General features: G+C 43.9%; 2 protein-coding genes across 2 annotated transcripts in view; one reads left to right on the plus strand and one right to left on the minus strand.

Moving 5' to 3' along the window:
* The first annotated feature begins 244 nt into the window (after positions 1 to 244).
* On the plus strand, positions 245 to 10407 carry PIH1D2 (PIH1 domain containing 2). The gene is made up of 6 exons (XM_056107505.1): positions 245 to 306; positions 1301 to 1502; positions 3419 to 3542; positions 4375 to 4611; positions 6139 to 6404; positions 10071 to 10407. Exons 2-6 carry the CDS (start codon positions 1326 to 1328, stop codon positions 10221 to 10223), a joined length of 957 nt encoding a protein of 318 aa, XP_055963480.1. The 5' UTR covers positions 245 to 306; positions 1301 to 1325; the 3' UTR covers positions 10224 to 10407.
* Positions 10408 to 13239: 2832 nt separating this feature from the next.
* DLAT (dihydrolipoamide S-acetyltransferase) overlaps positions 13240 to 20514 on the minus strand; it is a 28533-nt gene continuing 21258 nt past the window's right edge. The window contains exons 12-14 of the mRNA XM_056107500.1: positions 19059 to 19221; positions 15100 to 15236; positions 13240 to 14665 (exon numbers count right to left, since the gene is read on the minus strand). Coding sequence (XP_055963475.1) covers positions 14536 to 14665; positions 15100 to 15236; positions 19059 to 19221 — 430 coding nt within the window. The 3' untranslated portion in view covers positions 13240 to 14535. The remainder of the gene's footprint in view (positions 14666 to 15099; positions 15237 to 19058; positions 19222 to 20514) is intronic.

Genomic DNA, 20514 nt, shown 5'->3' on the forward strand with positions numbered 1-20514 from the left:
AGTGGTGCTCCCGGGAAATCCGTCCCCGCCACGGGAGGCGCCGGGGGAGTCGCCGGCAGCGGAGGTGTCTCGGGGGGCGGTTTCCGCAGGCTCGAGCGGCGCGCGGTGCTCGCGGGCGCGGAGGGGCCCAGCACCCGGACCGACTCCCGGGGTGAAAACCAGCCCGGCGCCGGAAAAGGCAGATTCCGGAACGGGATGTCAGGGTGGCCTTTCGGGCCAGGGGCACCCCGGACCCAATTAGCTGCGGGACCCAGCCTGGTTGCCCTGGTAACCGGCGTCGCGGTCGGTCTAGACGCCGCTGCCGAGGTGGGTGCCCGGACCTCGAGAATAACCTTTAGCTTCCGTAGGTAGCCTCGCCCTGGTTCAGGATTCGAAGACCCCACCTACGCCCACCTTTTCCTCGTTCTGAGGATGAGGCGGGACGTGTCCCCAGTGGGAGGAGAGGAAGGGCGAACGGAGGGAGGCATCGCCAGGCGTAGGAAGGCTAGCAGAACTCCTGCTAATGCCCACCGGTCGCTGCAACCACTCTGCCTTGCTGAATGCGCACGAAAATCCTACAGATGGGTATCGTCGAAGAAACTACGTAAAGCAATCGAGGGCTCGGCCAGATAGTCCAGGGGTTATGGGTCTTGCCTGGTACGGAGCCCAACGTTTAAGTCCCTTAGCACCCTCTGTTCGTCTGCGCATCGACCCCAGCGCCCCACCGGCTGTGAACCAACCTCCCCCCCCCCAAAAAAAAAAAAAAAAAAGCGTGTGGGGCTGGAGCGATAGCACAACGGGTAGGGCATTTGCCTTGCTCGTGGCCAACCTGGGTTCCATCCCCGGCATCCCATATGGTCCCCCGAGCACCGCCAGGAGTAATTCCTGAGTGCATGAGCCAGGAGCAACCCCTGTGCATTGCTGGGTGTGACCCAAAAAGCAAAGAAATAAAAGCGTTGTAAAGATCACACAGCTACTGATGGCGTGAAGATTGGGATCTCAGCAAATGCATGTGTCTCCAGCGGGCATGCTTGCTCTCACACGCCAGAGAACCAATACCCAGAGTTGGAATTAGCTTCCATAAAATCCGGACTTGAACCGGACCCCCTCGCAGCAGTCAGGCCTTAGCCTAGAGGGCAGCTTGACAGTTAAGCATCAGATAATTCGAGAATAAGGAGAGGATACATGGTGATGAAATCTTTTAGATTTATGTGTCATCGATACAGTGCTACTCGTCACCAGACAATTCCTGACCCATCCCCTCTTCCTAAAGAAGAAAGGAATCAACAGACTTGCCGCACCCCCTTATGTTTTTCCACAGATCCAAGAGCCTATTTAACTCAATTATGGAGACATCTTCAAAGGGTCTGTATACACAAGCTAATCAGTTATGGAACCTCCTAGATGATCTTGCTGAAAGTAACCCTGAGAGCTATAAGAAATTCATTAACCAGCAGCTGAAAGAAGGCAAAGAGCTCTGGGCGGCCCCAGAACCACAGTTCTGCCTAGAGACCAGGATCCTGGTATGTCCATATGGGGTTCAGGGATGGAGAGGTGCTAAATGAAATGATCCTACAGGAAACAGATAAGAACTTACTCTACACTACTTGGGCACAAGACAGTTTGAGGGGCACTGTGCATCTTAAACATGCTGGGCTTTGGGGCTGGAGCAATAGCGTGTAGGGCATTTGCCTTGCATTCAGCCAACCTGGATTCAATCCTCAGCATCCCATTTGGTCCCCCTGAGCACCACCAGGTGCAATTCTTGAGTACAGAGCCAGAAATAACCCCTGAGAATCACCAGACGTGACCCAAAAAGAAAAAAACATGCTGGGCATGTGCTCTATCACTTGCGCTTTCTTCCTACTTTAAAACTGCCATTCTCGGGGCTGGAGCAATAGCACAGCGGGTAGGGTATTTGCCTTGCACGTGGCCAACCCAGGTTCGATTCCCAGCATCCCATATGATCCCCCAAGCACCGCCAGGAGTAATTCCTGAGTTCATGAACCAGGAGTAACTCCTGTGCATCGCAGGGTGTGACCAAAAAAAGCAAAAAAAATAAATAAAACTGCCATTCTTAATAGAGAATGAAACTGTGGAAGATTTGTGTTGGAATAACAATAGAAAAACTTAAATCTTGTTACCTGGTATATTTTGAAGATCTCAAAGTCAGTTATTTTGGGAGCTAAAAGTAAATGTAAAAGTGAGCTAAGAATTTGACTTAGTGGTAGAGAAAAGGCCTTGTATGTATGAAGTCTGGCCTGAGTCTGACCCCAGCATCACAGTGCCCCCAGAACCGTAGGGAGTAACCCTGGACCTCAGGGTATGGCCCCCATCTGGAGTGATAGCACAGCGCGAAGGGCGTTTGCCTTGCACACGGTCGACCTGGGTTCGATCCCCAGCATCCATTGAAACAAAAAAACTTAATAATATAATTATTTGATAATCATGGCATAACTTTTTTCAAAGAAAAGAACTTAAGGATCAGAGATGTGGCTCAGTGGCAAAGCACCCATCTTGCATATATGAGGCCCTGGGTTCAATCCCAGGAGGAAAGAAGGGAGGAAGGACAGAAAGAAAAGGAAACGATAACAGAAATGAACAAAAGAATATATTTATTTGGTTGGGAGGTAAGGAAGCATTGAACAAATTCTCCTGAAATAACTGTAGATCAATCTCTCTCCATCCCTTTTCTGGGAATAGCAACTGGGTACTTGAGGAAAATCCAGAGCTCTGGGGAAATGAGAAGGGGGGCATCTTTTGTGGTTATTTGGGGCCACATCTAGTGGGTCTCAGGGCTTACCTCTGGCTCTGCACTCAGGCATTATATCTGGCAGGGTGTAGGGGACCATATGGGGTGCTGGGATCGGGGACGCAAATTCAGGTTGGTGGCCTGCAAGGCTGGTGCCCTACCTGCTGTACAATCACTCTGGCTCCCTCCGAAAGTTTCAGTGGGGCTAGGGAGATAACTCAAAGGGCTGCAGTGTGTGGTTCCAGTTTGATCCCTGTCACCTCATGGTCCCCTGAGAACTACCAGGCATCCAAGAGTAGCCTCTGAGCACTGCCCAGATAATAACTATACATGCCTACCATGTGCAAGGCCCTGAGTTGATCCTTCAACCACATGTATATTTTCCTCTCCAGCACTGCCAGGTATTTTCCTGATGTCACCAAATACTGGCAGGTATGATTGAAAATAATATTTTTTAAAACAAAGAGTTGGGGACTAGGTAGTATTGGGGAAGTGGATGCGAAGATGTTTGCCTTGCATATAGCTAACCTCAGTTTGATCCCTGGCACTGCATATGGTCCCTCAAGCACCACCAGAATGACCACTTACTTATCAGAGCCAAGAATAACCCCTGAATAATGCCAGATGTGGACCTCCCCCCCCCCAAAAAAAGGAAAAAACTACCTGTATCTACAATTATCTTTCTAGAAACCAAAGGAGAAAAAGCTTTTTATCAATCTCTGTCAGTGGAAAAGGATCCCATCTCCCGAGTCAGCCACTCATCCAATACCTATAAGTATTGGCAGACCAGAAGATACGTCTGAGGCATCAGGTACACAGAATTATGGAAGAGAAAGAATATTTGCAATTTTATTAACAGTACTGGAAGTCATGATGCATCAAGTAAAATTTGTTTTATTATGGACCATACCCAGTGGTGCTTAGGGCTTACTTCTGGCTCTGTGCTCAGAGATTACACCTGGTGGGTTCAGGGGACGATATGGGGTATCAATGATCGAACCTGGGTCATCCATCTGCAAGGCTCTACCCACTGTACTATCTCTACAGGCCCTACGAGCACAGCTGAGGGTCACCCAAAAAGGAACAAAAACCAGAGAAGTGTGAACCAGGTTTTATTTCATTAAAAAGCATTGCAGTGTTGAGTTATAAGTAGTTAATGATATGTGTTCCCTTATATAAATTAAAATGTTTAATTTTTGTAATATATGAGCTGTTTTTAATCCATCCAAATGCCAAGAAATGGCATAAAGTGGGAAAAAATAAAATGCCAAGAAATTCCCTAATTGGAATTTTGTATGTATAGCACCGTTATTAGTGCCTCTAAAAAATACAGGAATAGAATTTATATTTTCTAGGGTTGGAGCAATATTACGGTGGGCAAGGTGTCTACCTTGCATTCAGCGGACCCAAATTTGATCCCCAGCATCCCATATGGTTCCCTGAGCATCACCAGGCGTGATTCCTGACTGCAGAGTCAGGAGTAACCTCCAAGCATCGCCAAGTGTGGCCCCCCAAAATAATTAATAATAATAATAATAATTTATATTCTCTAGTTTTACTGAAATTATGGCTTACTCTGCTACCTGACAGTACCATTGGTGAAAGAGAATGTATTAATATCAGACCCTTTGACCTACACACAGATATTTACACAGTCATCGATGTTGCCTTCAATCCTGAGGTCCTTCAGGCTGCAGAAAATGACCACGTTAGAAAAAAGGAATTAATACGAATGGTCATGAAATGCATTGAAGAAAAACAGCACTTCACTCTCTCTCAGGCTTACCATATTACCAATTTTAGAATGAAAGGAAATATCCAGAGGACGAAACAAAATCTGATGGGAATCCAAACAGATTTAAGAGAGAAACCAAGAAAAGGTAAGTTAATGAATGTAAATGGAATCCAATTTGGTTTCTGGTTTGTTTCTGAGGCCCTCCTGTTGATCATCGATTTGCTCGAGCGGGCCCAGTAACGTCTCCATTGGAGACTTTGTTGTTTTTGAGCACCCAGTGGTGCTCAGGGCTCACTCTCAGTTTTCTGTTAAGGAGCCATTCCTGACAGGGCTAGGGTATCAAATGGAGGGCCAGGGATAGAACAAGGCAAGCACTTCCCCATTGTACTATCTGTTCAGCCCGTTGTACTGTTTTTGATTCACCCACAACAGTGCTCAGGGCTACTCCTTGCTCATTTGTGGGCCATTCTGGCACTCTGGGGACTTGTGCTACCAGAGATTGAACCCAGGATTCCAGTATGTTAAGCAGGTACTCCAGCACTTTCAGCCCACAATTTTAAAATTTTAAATTTGTTGTTTTGTCTTGTTTTAGGGGCACACCAGGCAGTGCTTAGGGTTGAGGGAAGCCATGTGGTGCCAGGAATCAAACCCAAAGCTCCTACATGAAAACTGTGTGCTCCCGTCCTTACTGCCATCTCCCTGGTGTGCAGGAAACTTAGTTTGGGTCACACCCTAGTGTGCTGGAAGGTTTGGGGGGACCTTGCAGCTCTAGGGATAAATCATGGATCCTGCATCTAGCCCTTTGTAGCCCTTTGACCTATCTCCCTGATAAATTCTGCACTTGAAAAACAAATTCTTTGGCTTAAGAGTTTTTCGAGGGGCTGGAGCAATAGTAGAGTGGGTAGGGCACTTGTATACAACCAATGCAAGTTGGAACCCCAGCATCTCATGTAGTTCCCTGAGCCAGGTGTGCACCCCCCCCAAAAAAAAGGTCTTCAAGGTGGGGTGCTAGAGAGCAGAGTCGCGTGGTAAGCCTTACATCAGTTGACCTGGATTCTTTCCCCAGCCATCGTATATGGTCCCGTAAATCCTGTCAGGAGTGAACCCTGTGCACAGAGCCAGGAGTAAGCCCTAAGCACCACTGGATGTGGAACCCCGCCCCGCCCCACCCCAAAAGGGAAAAACGGAGTCTTTTGCGGGGCAGAGAGATACTGAAGTAAGGTGCTTAGTTTGCATGCAGCTGACCCCAGTTCAATCCCCAGCACCAATATAGTCCTCAAGTACTACCAGGAGTGACCCCTGAGCACACAGCCAGGAGTAAGCCCTGAGCACCACTGGATATGACTCAAACAAAGTTGGGGGCCAACAATAGTACATGGGGAAGGGTGTTTGCCTTGTGTATGGCCAATCCAGCTTCTATCCCCATATCCGATAAGGTCCCCTGTCACCACCAGGAGTGATCTCTGAGTGCAGAGCCAGGAGTAAACCCTGAGCACCACCAGGTGTGGCCCCCAAACTAAAAACAAAGAATATTTTGATTTTGAATTCCTCAACTAATTCAGCTGCAACTTTATCTGCCATTTTTATTAATATTTAAATGCTATATTTCATAACGAGGTTGTATTCTATATTACTGATTTTGTAATTTTATCACCCCTCTTTTCTCACAAAGAACTAACTCTTGAACAGATAAGCAGCAATACTACAAGCAGTTCAAATTACTTACCTCAACTTTTACTGACAAAAGAGCAGAGTTCCAACAAAGCAGGGTGTTTGATAGAAGAGATTTCCAGTACAGAAATCCAAATGGAGGTGAAGAAACCAGTATATGAACTAAAAATTGTTGAAGAACAGAATGAGAAACCTCAAAAAATTGAATTAAAAGTTGAATTACCTGGTATTAATTCAGTCTCTCTCTGTGACCTTCACGTTTCTGAGGTAAGTTGAATAATTCAGTTGTTTCAAGTGCCAATCTGTGGACTGGTGCTTGTCTGCAGGTATAAAAATGTTTAAAACCAGGGTTTGGGGTATAGCTCAGTAACAGAGGGCATGTTTCACATTTCTGAGGCCCTGGGTTCAATCCCTAGCACCACCACAAATTAACTTAGTGAAAAGGTTGAAAACCACTAATACTGTAAACTGTTATCAGCCATCATTCACTCCATTATGTTGTACTACCCAACCCCATGAAATCAGTGGTTTACAGTAATTTCCTTAGATTATATATCTACGATTCTGTGACTTTCATACATTTTAAGACACAGATGAAGAAGTAATTACTATCTGAGATATGCCATTTCTCTGGAAGAGAGAAACAAAATAGCTAAGCCAGGCAATTGATCCTAAGATAACTTTTCAGACATGGCCTCTATCACTTCTACTCAAATTCTTCTGACCAAAGTCAGTCACAAGGTTAAGGTAACAGTGATATACTGGGAAGTATATTCTCCCACAGGTAGCCATAGGAAGCAATATAGCAGAGATGCATGCCTGAAGTGTCCTACAGAAGCAAAGCAAATAATTGGTAACAGTCCTACAGTCTATCCAGTCTGCCCTTTTTCTAGATGAAGACACCTCTCTTCCCAGCATCAACTTCTAAAGCACAGGATCTTACTGTCATAATCCCCCCAGTGCACCATGCAATGTCAACTGGGGATAGTAACAGCCATAATTGTCTCAATTCAGAAATGGAAAAATATGAGGCACTGGGCCGAAGTGAGAAGTACTATGCTTTGCATGCGGCCCACCCGCGTTCAATCCCAGTGATGTCAGTCCCCCAAACACCACCTGGAGTGATTCCTGAGTGCAAAGCCAGGAGTAAACCCTAAACATCACTGGGTGTGGCCCCAGAACTAACAAGAAAACAAAATGAAGCGCACAGTGGCTTTTGGTACACAGAAATTCTGAAATTCTGGGAGGCAGATATTGTGAAGGTGTCTTTTCTGGAAATACAGATCTTAGCTCCCGTGACTCGTCCCTTGCTAATAACTAGCCCCTAGTCCAATTGTTTTCTATTATCCTTCATTCTTTAAAAAAAAAAATAGGCTATGGTTTATTTTCTAATATCTTCATCTCTTATTTTTAGAAGTTGCTTCCCTTTCCATTATCTACCTTCGTCATGTCTGAAAGAGCTTTGAAGAATATGCTTCTTTACATGAACAGCTTTTTTTTTTTAAGCGGGGTTGGGGTGTGGTGGTACAGTGAGTTTTTTGTTTGTTTGTTTGTTTGTTTTAGTGGTGGTGCCCAGGATTTACTGGTGGGTCTGCTCTCAGGAAATCACTCCCAGGGCTCATATGGGGGTGCTGGGGATTGAACACGGGTTGGCAGATTGCAAGGCAAGCTCCCCTACCTGCAGTATTTTGTCTCCCACCCCTGAAGAGGTTTCTTAACCTTTTTTTGTCGAAACAGTGGAGACCAACAGTCATTTTACTTTACTTTTAACCCAGACTGTAGCATGTTATTCCAGTTAACAGTTCTATTGTTCTTTCTTAGATATAGTCACTTTTCAATGGCCACTTTTAAGTCCACTTTACTTATTTAGTTTATTGGGCCTCACAGTGATGCTCAGGGGTTACTCCTGGCAGGCTCAAGGGACCAGGTGGGATGCCAGGGATTAAACCTGGATTGGTCACATGCAAGGCAAGTGCACTACCCACTGTACTATTGCTCTGGCCCCCAATGTCCATTTTAATACAAATAGAATTTAACAAATGATAGAGACTTGTGATCTATTTTGTCTTTTTATTCAAGAAGGGTGGGAGTTTTGGGGGACGGTGTCACACCTGGCTGTGCTCAGGACTTACTTCTGGCTCAGGGATGACTCCAAGCAATGTTCGAGGGAACCTAGACCAGCCACAAATAAAGCAAGAGCCTCACCCACTGTACTGTCACTCAGCCCCACCTCTAGACTGTATTAATCATGTTCATTTGACAAAATTTCTGTTTGACACCAGAGAAACAAAGGACAAGAGCTCATAATTTCAGTGCAGCCAGTTTGATCCTGGCATGATCCCCTAAATAACGCCAGGAGATGCCATGAGCCATTTCCAAGTGTGGAAATAAAAACAAAAATTCTCATTTTTTTTTGTTTTTTTGGCCATATCCAGCAATGCTCAGGGGTTCCTCCTGGCTCTGCACTCAAGAATTACTCCTGACAGTGCTCGGGGGACCATATGGGATGCTGGGGATCGAACCCGGGTCGGCTAAGTGCAAGGCAAACACCCTATCTGCTGTGCTATCGCTCCAGCCCCCAAAATTCTCAATTTTTATCCTTTACTGATTGGAAGCCATTAGATTCATTTTCTTAGTGCTCGTGTAAAGAGAATTTTTGTACCCTGTACAAAAGACTTCTTTTCTTAGTTTGGCGGGACGGAGCTCAAATTGGGGGCCAACTGCTCAGGGGCTACTCCCAGCTGTGCTTGGGGTTGCTGCTAGCAGTGCTCTGGAAACCATGTGGCGCCGGGCTGCCACGTCTCGCATGGATTCAGCCCATCCATCTATCTCCGAGCCCCTCCCTTTCAGTTTCACTTGCAAACTGGGAATGTTTTTCTAAACTCCTTTTTGAGTGAAATGCCTAGTTAAATGTGGCAGATAAGACCACTGCTTGCTGCTAACATGTCTGCCTCTTTACTAGAGCCATGTATCGGGCATATTGTTGATTGTATTACCAAGGACTTAATTGTTAGAAAACAATGCCATCGGGACGAAGCGATAGCACAGCGGGTAGGGCGTTTGCCTTGCACACGGCCGACCCGGGTTCCATCCCCGGCATCCCATATGGTCCCCCAAGCACCGCCAGGAGTGGTTCCTGAGTGCAGAACCAGGAGTGACCCCTGAGCACAGCTGGGTGTGACCCAAAAGGTAATAAATAAATAAATAAATAAAATACCATCATCTTTTCAGACTCCATAGGTTTCCTTAATTGGTTGCTATTTAGTCTCTAACTTAATGCCGTTCAGTTTGGGATTACAATAGTGTTTAGTCTTGAAATAGTGGTAATACATTTGAGTAGAATTAAGTTCTAAGTCTCATTGCAGATCACTGGGCAATAAGCAAATCCTCTTCATATGGGAAAGGCATAAATAACTGGGAGCAACAATCTAGTTTTAAAAATTTAACCAGAAATACTTTTCCAGTTTCATCCTTTAAAAATTCTAATCTTGGGGCTGGAGAAATAGCACAGCGGGTATGCCTTGCACGCGGCCGACCCAGGTTCGATTCCCAGCATCCCATATGATCCCCTGAACACCGCCAGGAGCAACTCCTGAGTGCAGAGCCAGGAGTAACCCCTGTGCATCTCCAGATGTAACCCAAAAAGCAAAAAAAAAAAAAAAATTCTAATGTGGAGCTGGACAGATAGTACAGAAAGTAGGGGACATGCCTTGCATATGATTAACCATAGTTCAATCTCCAGCACCCTATATGGTCCCGAGCTCCACCAGGAGCTGATCCCTGTGCAGAGCTCAGCCTTGAACACCACTGGGTGTGGAAAAAACAAAACGAAAACTCTTTTAGCCCCCACTACCCATACTTGTAGGAAAATCTCTGCTGCCTTCTCTTTTCCTTAAGTATTTAACGTTAACTAAAACTCATTTTATTATTTAGGATGATTTATTGGTAGAGGTCTCTGAGAAGTACAGACTGCATCTGAATCTCCCAGAACTTGTGGATGTTGAAATGACTACAGCAAAATTTATCAAAGAAAAAGCAACACTAATCGTGACAATGCCACTTGCACAAGAGAGGAGCATCATGTGATTCGGAAGTTCAGTGCGGAAGTGATGTGAATCTAGAACCTTCATTGTGATTGAAGAGGTAGTGGTTTATCTTAAGTTTCCTATTTCCTAAGAGTCCTTTTGATAGAATGAGATTTTCTCAACGACTGTTTGCTTTCCTTAAAAACTTATTCCTGCTTCTAAGTTTGGCAACAAAAAGAAACTAGTAAAAACAGCATTGCTGTAATAATATATTGGTCGTTTTGTTGATTGGGAGGGCACACCCAGCAGTGCTCAGGGATCACTTTGGGTGGGGCTCGGGAAACTATATGTGGTCCTGTGTGCAAAACAGGAAATAAAAATGTATTGGTCTAACGTAACTTCAGTATCATCTTAGAAAATTCTATTTCTAATATGTGATAACTCTTGTCTTACTGTTTGAAAAAAACTCTCTAGAAAATTTCTGAATCAAGACTTGAGAGATATCTCAACAGGCTGAAAGCATGCATTGCATGCGGGAAACCAGGGATTGAGCCCCACACCACATGGTCCCTGAAACAGTGCCGGCATTAACCCCGAACCATAGAGCCAGAAGCCTCAAAGCACCGCCAGATGTGGCCCAAATAACCAAAACGTACTGTGTCCTCCTTAATCCTCAAAAATCTTATGATGCTTTCTCCTCCCTTTTCTACAAAATTATTGTCAAATGGTATTTCCTCAAAATATTCATATCTATGGGCCTAGGAGATGGCTCAAAGGGCTGGTGTAGTGTGTGGGAGACCTGGGTTCCAACGTAGGACTTCCCTGCACCCCTGGAAGTAGTGCCCCAAGCACGCTGTTTGTGGCCCAATAGAAACAAAACAAAAAGCTCCCACACTTAACTATACAGAGCTGGCTGGATCTCAACTCTTGCTCTTTAAGCAGTTACATGTCTCCTAAGGTCAGCAGCTAAACTTTTATATACTAGTTATTAAATGCTAGTCAAGATGAATATGCTTAATATTAAATTTATATCCTATTCCCAAAATGCTTTTACATGTGCTTGGTTGCAGTACTTACTGGGATCATATTTCTTTAAGTTGTGGTCCACCAGAGGTTTACATGCTTTGTTTTCGCACCAGGAGATCCCAAGAGTAATGCCTCCATTATCACACTTGGTACATGTTGGGTGGCATCAGGGACAAAATTTGCAGTCTTGCCCTTTTAAAACAGACTTTGCCACAACTTTTCTTGGGTCCCACCAAAATGCTCTCATTCACATTATTTCAGGACCTAGGACCTGATTCATTGGAGGTAAGTACTCTACTGCTTAGCTACATCCCTGGCTCCATATTTCATAAGCATAAAAATATCTCCACCTTGGGCCAGAGAGATAGTGCAATGGGTAAGGCACCCACCTTTCAGGCAGCCATCCAGGGGTCAATTCCCAGTATTGCACCAGGAGTGATCCCTGAGCAGAGAACCAGGGTAAGTCCAAACCTCCAGCCCACCCCTAAAGAAAGAAAAAGAACATCTCTACCTTTCCATTCCTGTAGCAAAACCAAGAAGAGAATATAATGAACTGTACAGTAAATTAGACTGTTTTCAACATTTTTTTCTTCAAAGCTGGAAATATATTTCAGATGGTCATTGTCTAGATTCACATTAGGATATTCTACAAATTTAATTTTAGATCATTATCAATACTGATTATTTTTCCACAAATTCTAGGGTTTGTGCATTATTACATACTTTCCTTGCAACTGGGTCATTCTCTTAAATACCACATCTTGGAATATCCTAACTTTACTTACAAATCTCATAACTGACATAGTATGTAACAGCTGGAGCGATAGCACAGCAGGTAAGGTGTTTGCCTTGCAAGCGGCCAACATGGCCGCCCCGAGTTCGATTCCTCCGCCCCTCTCGGAGAGCCCGGCAAGCTACCGAGAGGATCTCGCCTACACGGCAAAGCCTGGCAAGCTACCCTTGGGGTATTCAATATGCCAAACACAGTAACAACAAGTCTCAGGATGGAGATGTTACTGGGCCCGCTCGAGCAAATCGATGAATAACGGGAGGACTGTGACTAATGACCGTGATGTAACAGCTAACTACGTTGTCATCTTTCAGCTAGTATGTGACACCACAAGATGTTTCTATAACCCCTTAGGCTTATTTGGGGACAGAACAGGGTGTTGATCCTCAGCAGCTCCTTCTGGCTTCGTGCTTAAGAGTGATCCCTGGCAGTGCTCAGAGGACCATATATGAAGCGCCAGGGATGGACCAAGGGATGGCTGCATATAAGGAAAATGCAGAGGGACCAGCCCTCCCACTTGTACAAGCTCTCCAGCCCCTACTTAAGATTATAAAAGTTAAAATAATATCCTAAACAGTCCTTGGGCCTTAATTATATATGAAAAATAATTACCAACAGACCAAAAATTAGAACACACACCCTGAAAAGTTTAAATTGAACCAAGACCACCAATTCTTTAGTTTGGGGCCACATCTGGTGCTGCTCAGGGGAAACTGCAGTATTAGGAATGGAACCCGGGGCTCCTACATACCAAGCACCTGCTCCAACCCTTGAAGCCATCTCCCGACCAGAAACACCATTTCTAACATTCTACCCATTCTGATAAGAAAAATAGACTGAATACAGATTTAGATTATAGCTCAAATTAACTTTCAAGTCAGAACAATTTTTATTAGAAGGCAACTGTTTATTTTTCTCTCAAGGGAACAATAGAGCCGTAAAGCATTAGCGAAGAATGATCTTAAGTTTCGTACGTTTGAACCAGATGTGGCTCATACTGATAAATGGTCCCTTGTGACAAGCTTATTTGTTCCTTCTGCATAATGTTCAGTTCAAGCTAAAATGACCAGTAACTGAAAAACCTGGATTAGCATATTGTTTTTGTAATAATACAGGAAAGGGGATATTTATGGAATATTGGGAGTGTCACATAAGCACAATGTAATAAGGGAACATTTAGAAACAGAGACCTAAATTGCTGGGGATAGCTCCACTCATCTATATACAAGAGGGTCCTGATAAGACTTATTAAGTAGTCGTAAATAATTCCAAATATTTATTTAAAAAATCAAGTCAGCACAAAGTATGGAATTGTGGTAACATTCCCAATTCATTATTGTCTTGAATATCATTTTCTCTATAATTACCCAGTAGAAGAAAGGCAAATTATAAAATAGAAAAAAAATATTTAGGCTAAGGTGAGAACCTGATTGTTTTTTCTTTTCACTAAACTTGAGAGCTTTCTTATTTCACAAGACTCAATGCTGGGTGGAAACACACAGGACACATTATGTAATTTTTACTCCCTCTAAGCAGAATTTTGGAAGACCATTTCGTTTTGGTCATAATCTTTTAGCATTCCACACTATTTATCAATGTCTATCTCTCCTTTTCAGATAGTTCTTGGTGATAAATTATCCTTGGCACATGTCCAACAATATTTACATAAGTACCTATTCCACAGAGAATTGATAGAGCTTACCAATGTTATCTGGGTAATAAAAATTCTGACAAATTCATTTGCAAACAATCACCAGTTACTCCTGCAGGAAAAAAATTCTACTTTCGTAACTTCTTCCGTTAAATTCTATATAAGCATACTCTTTTATTTGGAAATAACTAGAAATCTGCTCTCAGAGTTACACATTAAGTTGTTTAAATAAATACCCACACAAATTCTCATTTATACTAGCAGCCAGTTTATATTTATATCTTCATCTCAAGAGGTGAAAACAACTATTTATGAATTCATAGAAAAATAAACAGTTGAAGGGAGTCTAAGAAAATTGCCTTAATTTTACATATTTCCTTTAAGTTCTTTACCCATCCAATTTATGGCAAACCACACTTCTACAACAATTTTAAATTATGGTTAAATTCCAAAATCATATTTAAATGCAAATCCTTTCTCCAAGGGAATTAATTTTCCTTTCTCTCTTTCCCTCAAATCTAAGTAAAACATCTGAAGCAATTAGATGTCAAGTCCTCAAGTTTTCATCCAAGTAACTACTTCTATGTACTTGCTTCAGCAGGGAACCTTGATTAAATTCTTACCTCTACATTTCCCAGTGGAAGTACTTATCACCAAAGGGGAGGCCACAGGTCCCTTACTAGAGTACACAGTTTAAAATCTGGTCTTTATCAAATGTGTACAATATCTGAGTGTAATTGGCATTTAAAAAAAATCAGTAATGCCCATTACAAATAACTTATCTGGACAGACTAAAAAATAACTGGTTAACTTTTTTAAAAAAGAAAAAAAAATCTGTTTTATAACATAAATATCTTGATGAATGAAACAATGTGACTTGGGAGTGTCTAGAAATCCTTGGGTTAATTATAACACCATGGTGATAGGTTTTTCAAGGTACTTTCTAAACTCAGCAAGCCATTGTGCTCCAACTGCTCCATCCACAACCCGATGGTCACAACTGAGTGTAACAGACATCATGCTAGCCACGTCAAACCTAGAAAAAGATGAAATCATTATTAGGTATCCAACAGCAGTAACGATTATGCATCGTATGTCAACTCCCATCTCACACTCCCAAGCAACAACATATTTTCCACCTACTCTTCATGTCTATACACTCTAGCTCAGCTTAAAAGCCTGAAAATACAGACCCAGTCGCCTACTGCCCAAAGGCCAAAGCCTGCCAAACAGGTTTACTCGAACTCATTTATGTACTGCTTGTGCCCGTCTTATCCATACTGGGATAAGAAGACCAAATAACGCAGGAAGAGTACTGACCTCTAACTCAAGAGCAAATAAGAGTTCCCATCTCAAAACAAGAATGAGTGCTTTCAGAAACTTCATTTTATTCTTATCTGAATACAGCTTATAAAGCTCCAATATATTATGCCAATAACTTACAACCCCCTCCTCCATTTTGGGACTCACCCTTTCTCATTATCTGCAGGAACCAATCTATCCTCTGAAGCACCAATTGCCAAAATACATGCTTGAGGTGGGTTAATAATAGCTGAGAAATTTTTAATTCCAAACATTCCTAAGTTGGAGATTGTAAAAGTGCCACCCTAGAAGGGAGAAAAATACATCACACTGTCAATATGAACCATAAACAAAAAGAGAAGGAGAAAGAGAAATAAATGTTTTGTGAGAAGACTTAAGATGATCTTTGATGGGTCAGAGAGGGCCAGAGAGATAGCCCAAATGGGCTGCTGCACAAGCTTTGCGAAGGAGAATCCTGGGTTTGATTTCTGGCGTCACATGGTTTCCCAAGCACTGCAGAGAATCAAGAGCAGCCCTGAGCGGTGCCAGATGGAGACCCCAAAAGCAAACAAAAGCAAAAGGGTCTGGAGAGAGAGAACAGCAGCTGAGACGATTGCCTTGTGGAACCCCTAAGCATCACCAGGTGTGGCCTAAAAACAAACAAAAAGAACCAATAAAAGAAGAACCATCCTTTACTTTTTCTTGAGGGGGAAGACACACCAGCAGTCCTCAAGGAACCATCAAGTGCTGAGGATCATACCCTGGGTACCACATGCAATGCCTACAACTCCAGTCCTCTGAGTCATCTCCCCTGACCTTTTATATTGTTTTAAGTGAGAGTGAGTACTAAATAGCAGAACCTGAGTTTTCAGTGAAAATAAAGTAAGTGATAGTTACAAAGTAACATTGTTGAAGCTAGGTTAGCTAAAAGGGCTGAGCTGATGATATTCTGCATGTCAGAGGTCTAGATTTGATCTCTGGAACCACATGATCCCCTTAGCACAACCAAAGGCAACTCCAAAACACCATTAGTCCCAGAAAACAAAACCAAAAAGTATAGAAATAAAAACTATTCAGCAAGTTTCTTGTTCCCAGGAACAAACCAGGGTGCAGAAAGTCAACAGAGAACCCCCTAAGAGATGCAAGTCACCAATTCTCAGGGAACCATAGGACAGAAGCCCCTGCACATGCCCTCCAGAGTATGTCGGCATATTTCTGTTCTCAGGGGTCAGGAGCAGATACTTAACTAACAGCAACTCAGCAAAAACACTTATCAGTAGGATGCAGGGAGCATCTGAGCGGTAAAAAGAGAATATCCCAGGACTGAGTTACTTTCCCAGGATTAAGTCATGCAGTTGCCTCCCATGGATGGGGGGGAAGGGGTGTGTGTGTGTGTGTGTGTGTGTGTGTGTGTGTGTGAGACATCCAAGTAAGGGCATATAAATGCTTAAAAGGACAATTGGGTACAGAGCAGTAGTACAGAGGGTAGGGCACCTGCCTTGCACATGGATGACCCAGGTTCACTTCCCTGCATTCCTTATGTAGTCCTCCAAGCCCCACCAGAAGTGATCTCTGAGCACAGTGCCAGGAGTAAGCCCTGAGGATATTAGCTGTGCATGTTCCCCCACCCCCATGCCCCACAAAAGGACAACATTTTCGATATTCTTGCTTATTTAGGCATAACCAGCAGTGTTCAGGGCCACACGGTACTAACTTGGACCTCCTGCATACAAAATATGTCACTCTAGTCCTTTGAGCTATGTCTCTGGACCAATGTTGGGTCTTTTAGTCTTTGGAGCAAAGGCCTACTGGTCCCTTTGTGCATGCACGTATTTCCCTAATAAATTTACTTTCTATACTGATAATACTCTGCATTTTGGAGGGAGAGGACTTTTGGGGATCATGTGACAATGCTCAGGAATTACTCCTGGCTCTGCACTCAGGAACTGCTCTTTACAGTGCTTAGGGGACCATATGTGATGCTGGGGATTGAACCCAGGTCAGCTGCATGCAAGGCAAATGCCCTACCCACTGTACTATCGCTCCAGCTCTACTCTGCATTCTTTCAGAAACATGCATACCTGTTCCCTAAAGGTAAAAGGTAAAGGCCCTCCCGTTGATCGTCGATTTGCTCGAGCGGGCCCAGTAACGTCTCCATTGGAGACTTTGTTGTTACTGTGTCTGGCATATCGAATACTCTCGGTAGCTTGCCGGGCTCTCCGAGAGGGGCGGAGGAATCGAACTCGGGTCGGCCATGTTGGCTGCGCATAAGGCAAACGCCCTACCTGCTGTGCTATCGCTCCAGCCCACCTGTTCCCTAATGCCAGAGAATTCTAAAACTACCTTTTTAAATTTATTTTTTGAAACTATCACTTAAAAAAAGGCAGGGGGGGGAACCTGCAGGAGAATATAGTTTTACATGCAGACAACTCTGGTTCAATCCCCAGCACTGCACATGGTTTCCTGAGCCCAACAATCAAAATAAAAATAGAGATGAGGCCAGAGTTAGCACAGAGGGTAAGGCACGACGAGGCTGACCCGGGTCCGATTCCCAGCATCCATTATGGTCCCCTAAGCCCATTAGGAGTAATTCCTGAGTGGAAAACCAGGAGTAATCCCTGAGCACCAGCAGGTGTAACCCCCCATTTGGCAAACAAACAAAAGTCCAAAATAAATTAAAGAGAAAATAAAAATTTTATTATTTTTAATTTTTGGACCACACCTGGCAGTGCTCAAGGTTTACTCCTGGCTCTGCGCTTAGGACTCAATCGTTCATGGTGGGCTCAGGGGACCATATGGGGTTCTGGGGGTCAAATCAGGGTTGACCGAGTGCAAGGCAAGTGCTCTGGCCACTGTAATCTCTCTCCGGCCCTGAAAAGTAAAGATTTTTTATTTTATTTTTGCCTTTTGGATCACACCCAGTGATGCTCAGGGGTTAGTTACTCCTGGCTGTGCACTCAGGAACCACTCCTGGCGGTACTTGGGGGACCATATGGGATGCCAGGGATCGATCCCAGGTCGGCTGCGTGCAAGGCTGCGTGAAACGCCCTACCCGCTGTGCTTTCGCTCCGGCCCCGAAAAGTAAAGTTTTTAAGTACATAGTTACACGTTAACTAGCTTGTGATCATCTCACAATGTATAGATAAATGTCCAATGTATATATGTATATATCAAAATATTAAGTTATATATAGCTTACATATAACCAATCGCTATGTGCTAATTATATTTCAATAAAACTGAAAAGAGAAAGGCCTGAATTGAATATAATTTATTGAAAATATACAGCCATTACAATATCAAGAGTCAGCACATGGCTTTTGTACTCTAGTTGGAAAATGTATTATGTTCAGCTTTTGCTAAATGGCTCATTTTTTTCTTTCAAAACTTGTGTGACTGAGACTACATGGTAGAAACTGACAACCCTATGAAGCCAGAGAGATGGTTCAGGGGGCTGGAGTACATGCTTCACATTCAGGAACCCCGGGTCTGATCCTGGGTACACGGTCCCCTGAAGACCACCTGGGAGTAGCCAGGTATGGCCCCCAAAAAACAAAACATAAAAAAAGCAATCTTAAAATATTAATTCTCAGGGCTGAACAGAGAAAACAGGGGTGCTTGTCTTGCATGCAACCAACTGAAGTTTGATCCCCAAGCACCGTATATGGTCCCATAAATGCTACAAAGAGTGATCCCAAGTATAGAATCAGAAGCAAGCACTGACTACTGGATGTGGTCCAGGGATATGGCTAAAGTGGAAGAAATCCTGACACTGCATACCCTAGCAGTAGTGGTATTTCCCAGCAACAACGAATGTTTGTTCCTGCTATTTTGTTTTGGGGCGACAGTGGACAATCCTCTGGCGACCATGTGGTGTAAGGGATCAAACCCAGGCCTTCCATAAGCAAAGCAGGTGCTCCAGTCGATTAAGTCAATCTCTGTGACTCCTACAAATTTTCTTTCTTTTTTTCTTTCTTTCTTTTTTGTGGAAGGCTGGCCACACCCTCTGGTACTCAGTGGTGTTGGGGATTGAACCTGGGTTGACAGCATGCTGTACCTGCTGTACTATCTTTTCAGCACAAATAATGTAATTCTTCACATTCACAACATAATTAAATAATATCTCACCTGGAACTCATGTGGCTGCAGTTTCCCCTCTCGTGCTTTGGTTGCTAAAGAAACAACATCATTAGCAATGGCTTCCAGTCCTTTTATATGTGCATTAAATACAATAGGTGTGATGAGTCCTGCAGGAGTGCTGACAGCAACGCTGATATCAACAACATGGTTTCTATCGAAATAGAAAAAAGAATCTCAATAGTCACTGGTACGCATTAAGAGCTGTAAGTAAGGTAAAGCAGGAACATCAATATTTACCTCAGCTTGTGCTATTGTTATGCCAGAGAGCTCTCTCTTTTGGCTTCTTATTTTGCTGTTCCCTCTCCTTGACTTGCAAACTTGTTCTTACATTTTTTATTTTCACTTTTGTTTTGCCAGTGGCTACCCAGATCTTTGTACATGCAGAACACATGCTACCACTAAGTTACATCCCAACCCTTCGTCTCGTACTTGCAAAATGAATTAAGGAGGCTGGAGAAACAGTGGCTAAGGTGCTTGCCTTGCATACAGCCAACCCGCCTTCTATCCCCAGCATCCCATATGCTCCTCTGAGCCCACCAGGAGTGATTTCTGAATGTAGAGCCATGAGTAAACCCTGAGCACCACCTGGTGTGGCCCAAAAACAAAACAACAACAAAAAAGAATGAAGGAATGAAGGGGGCCAGAATGATGCTACAACAGGTTGGGCATTTTCCTCGCACGTGGCCAAACTGGGTTTGATCCCAGGCAGCACATACCATCCCCAAGCACCACCAAGAGTGATCTCTGAGCACAGAGCCAGCAGTAAGCCATAAGCACAGCCAGGTGTGGTCCATAAACCAAAACCAAACCCAAAAAAAACAATGAAGGGCCCAGGGGTTAAGGCACTTGCACTGCATGCAACTGACCCAGGTTCAAATCCGCATCACCACAAATGGTCCCCAAAGCACCACCAGGGCTCACTCCTGAGCAATGAGCCAGGTATCACCCCTGAACACTTCTAGGTGTGGCTCAATAGAATAAAATAATGAGAAATGTCATACATGTACCTTCTAACTTCTCCCCATTTGCCTATATAGGTGTAGACGTGGGGGAAAAGGATGAATCTGGGGGAAAAAGGGCCGAATGCTCAGTAAGAATTCATAAGTGTTCAGTAACAAAGCACTCCTTGGATTTGGAGAGGAAGTGGATTGGCTGGTTCTGAGCTTGTAAGTAGAGCTGAGGGGCTGAGACAGTCAGTACAGCAGCAGGGTGAAGGTGCTTGCCTTGCACTCTGCCAACCCAGGTTCAATCCGTGGAACCAAGCACTGCTGGGGAACACTCCTGAGCAGAGCCAGGAATAGCCGCCGAGCACCGCCAAACCAAACCACCTCCCCCAACAAAAATCTATAGAGTGGAGGACAAAGGCAGCAATTTGGAAGAAACGGAAGTGCTCAGGATGCAGGACGGGGTCGGGGAGTAGTGTGCTCAGAAAACATGAAGGGGA

The sequence above is a fragment of the Sorex fumeus genome, unplaced genomic scaffold, assembly GCF_029834395.1.
Source record: "Sorex fumeus unplaced genomic scaffold, SorFum_2.1 ptg000169l, whole genome shotgun sequence".
Taxonomy (NCBI): domain Eukaryota; kingdom Metazoa; phylum Chordata; class Mammalia; order Eulipotyphla; family Soricidae; genus Sorex; species Sorex fumeus.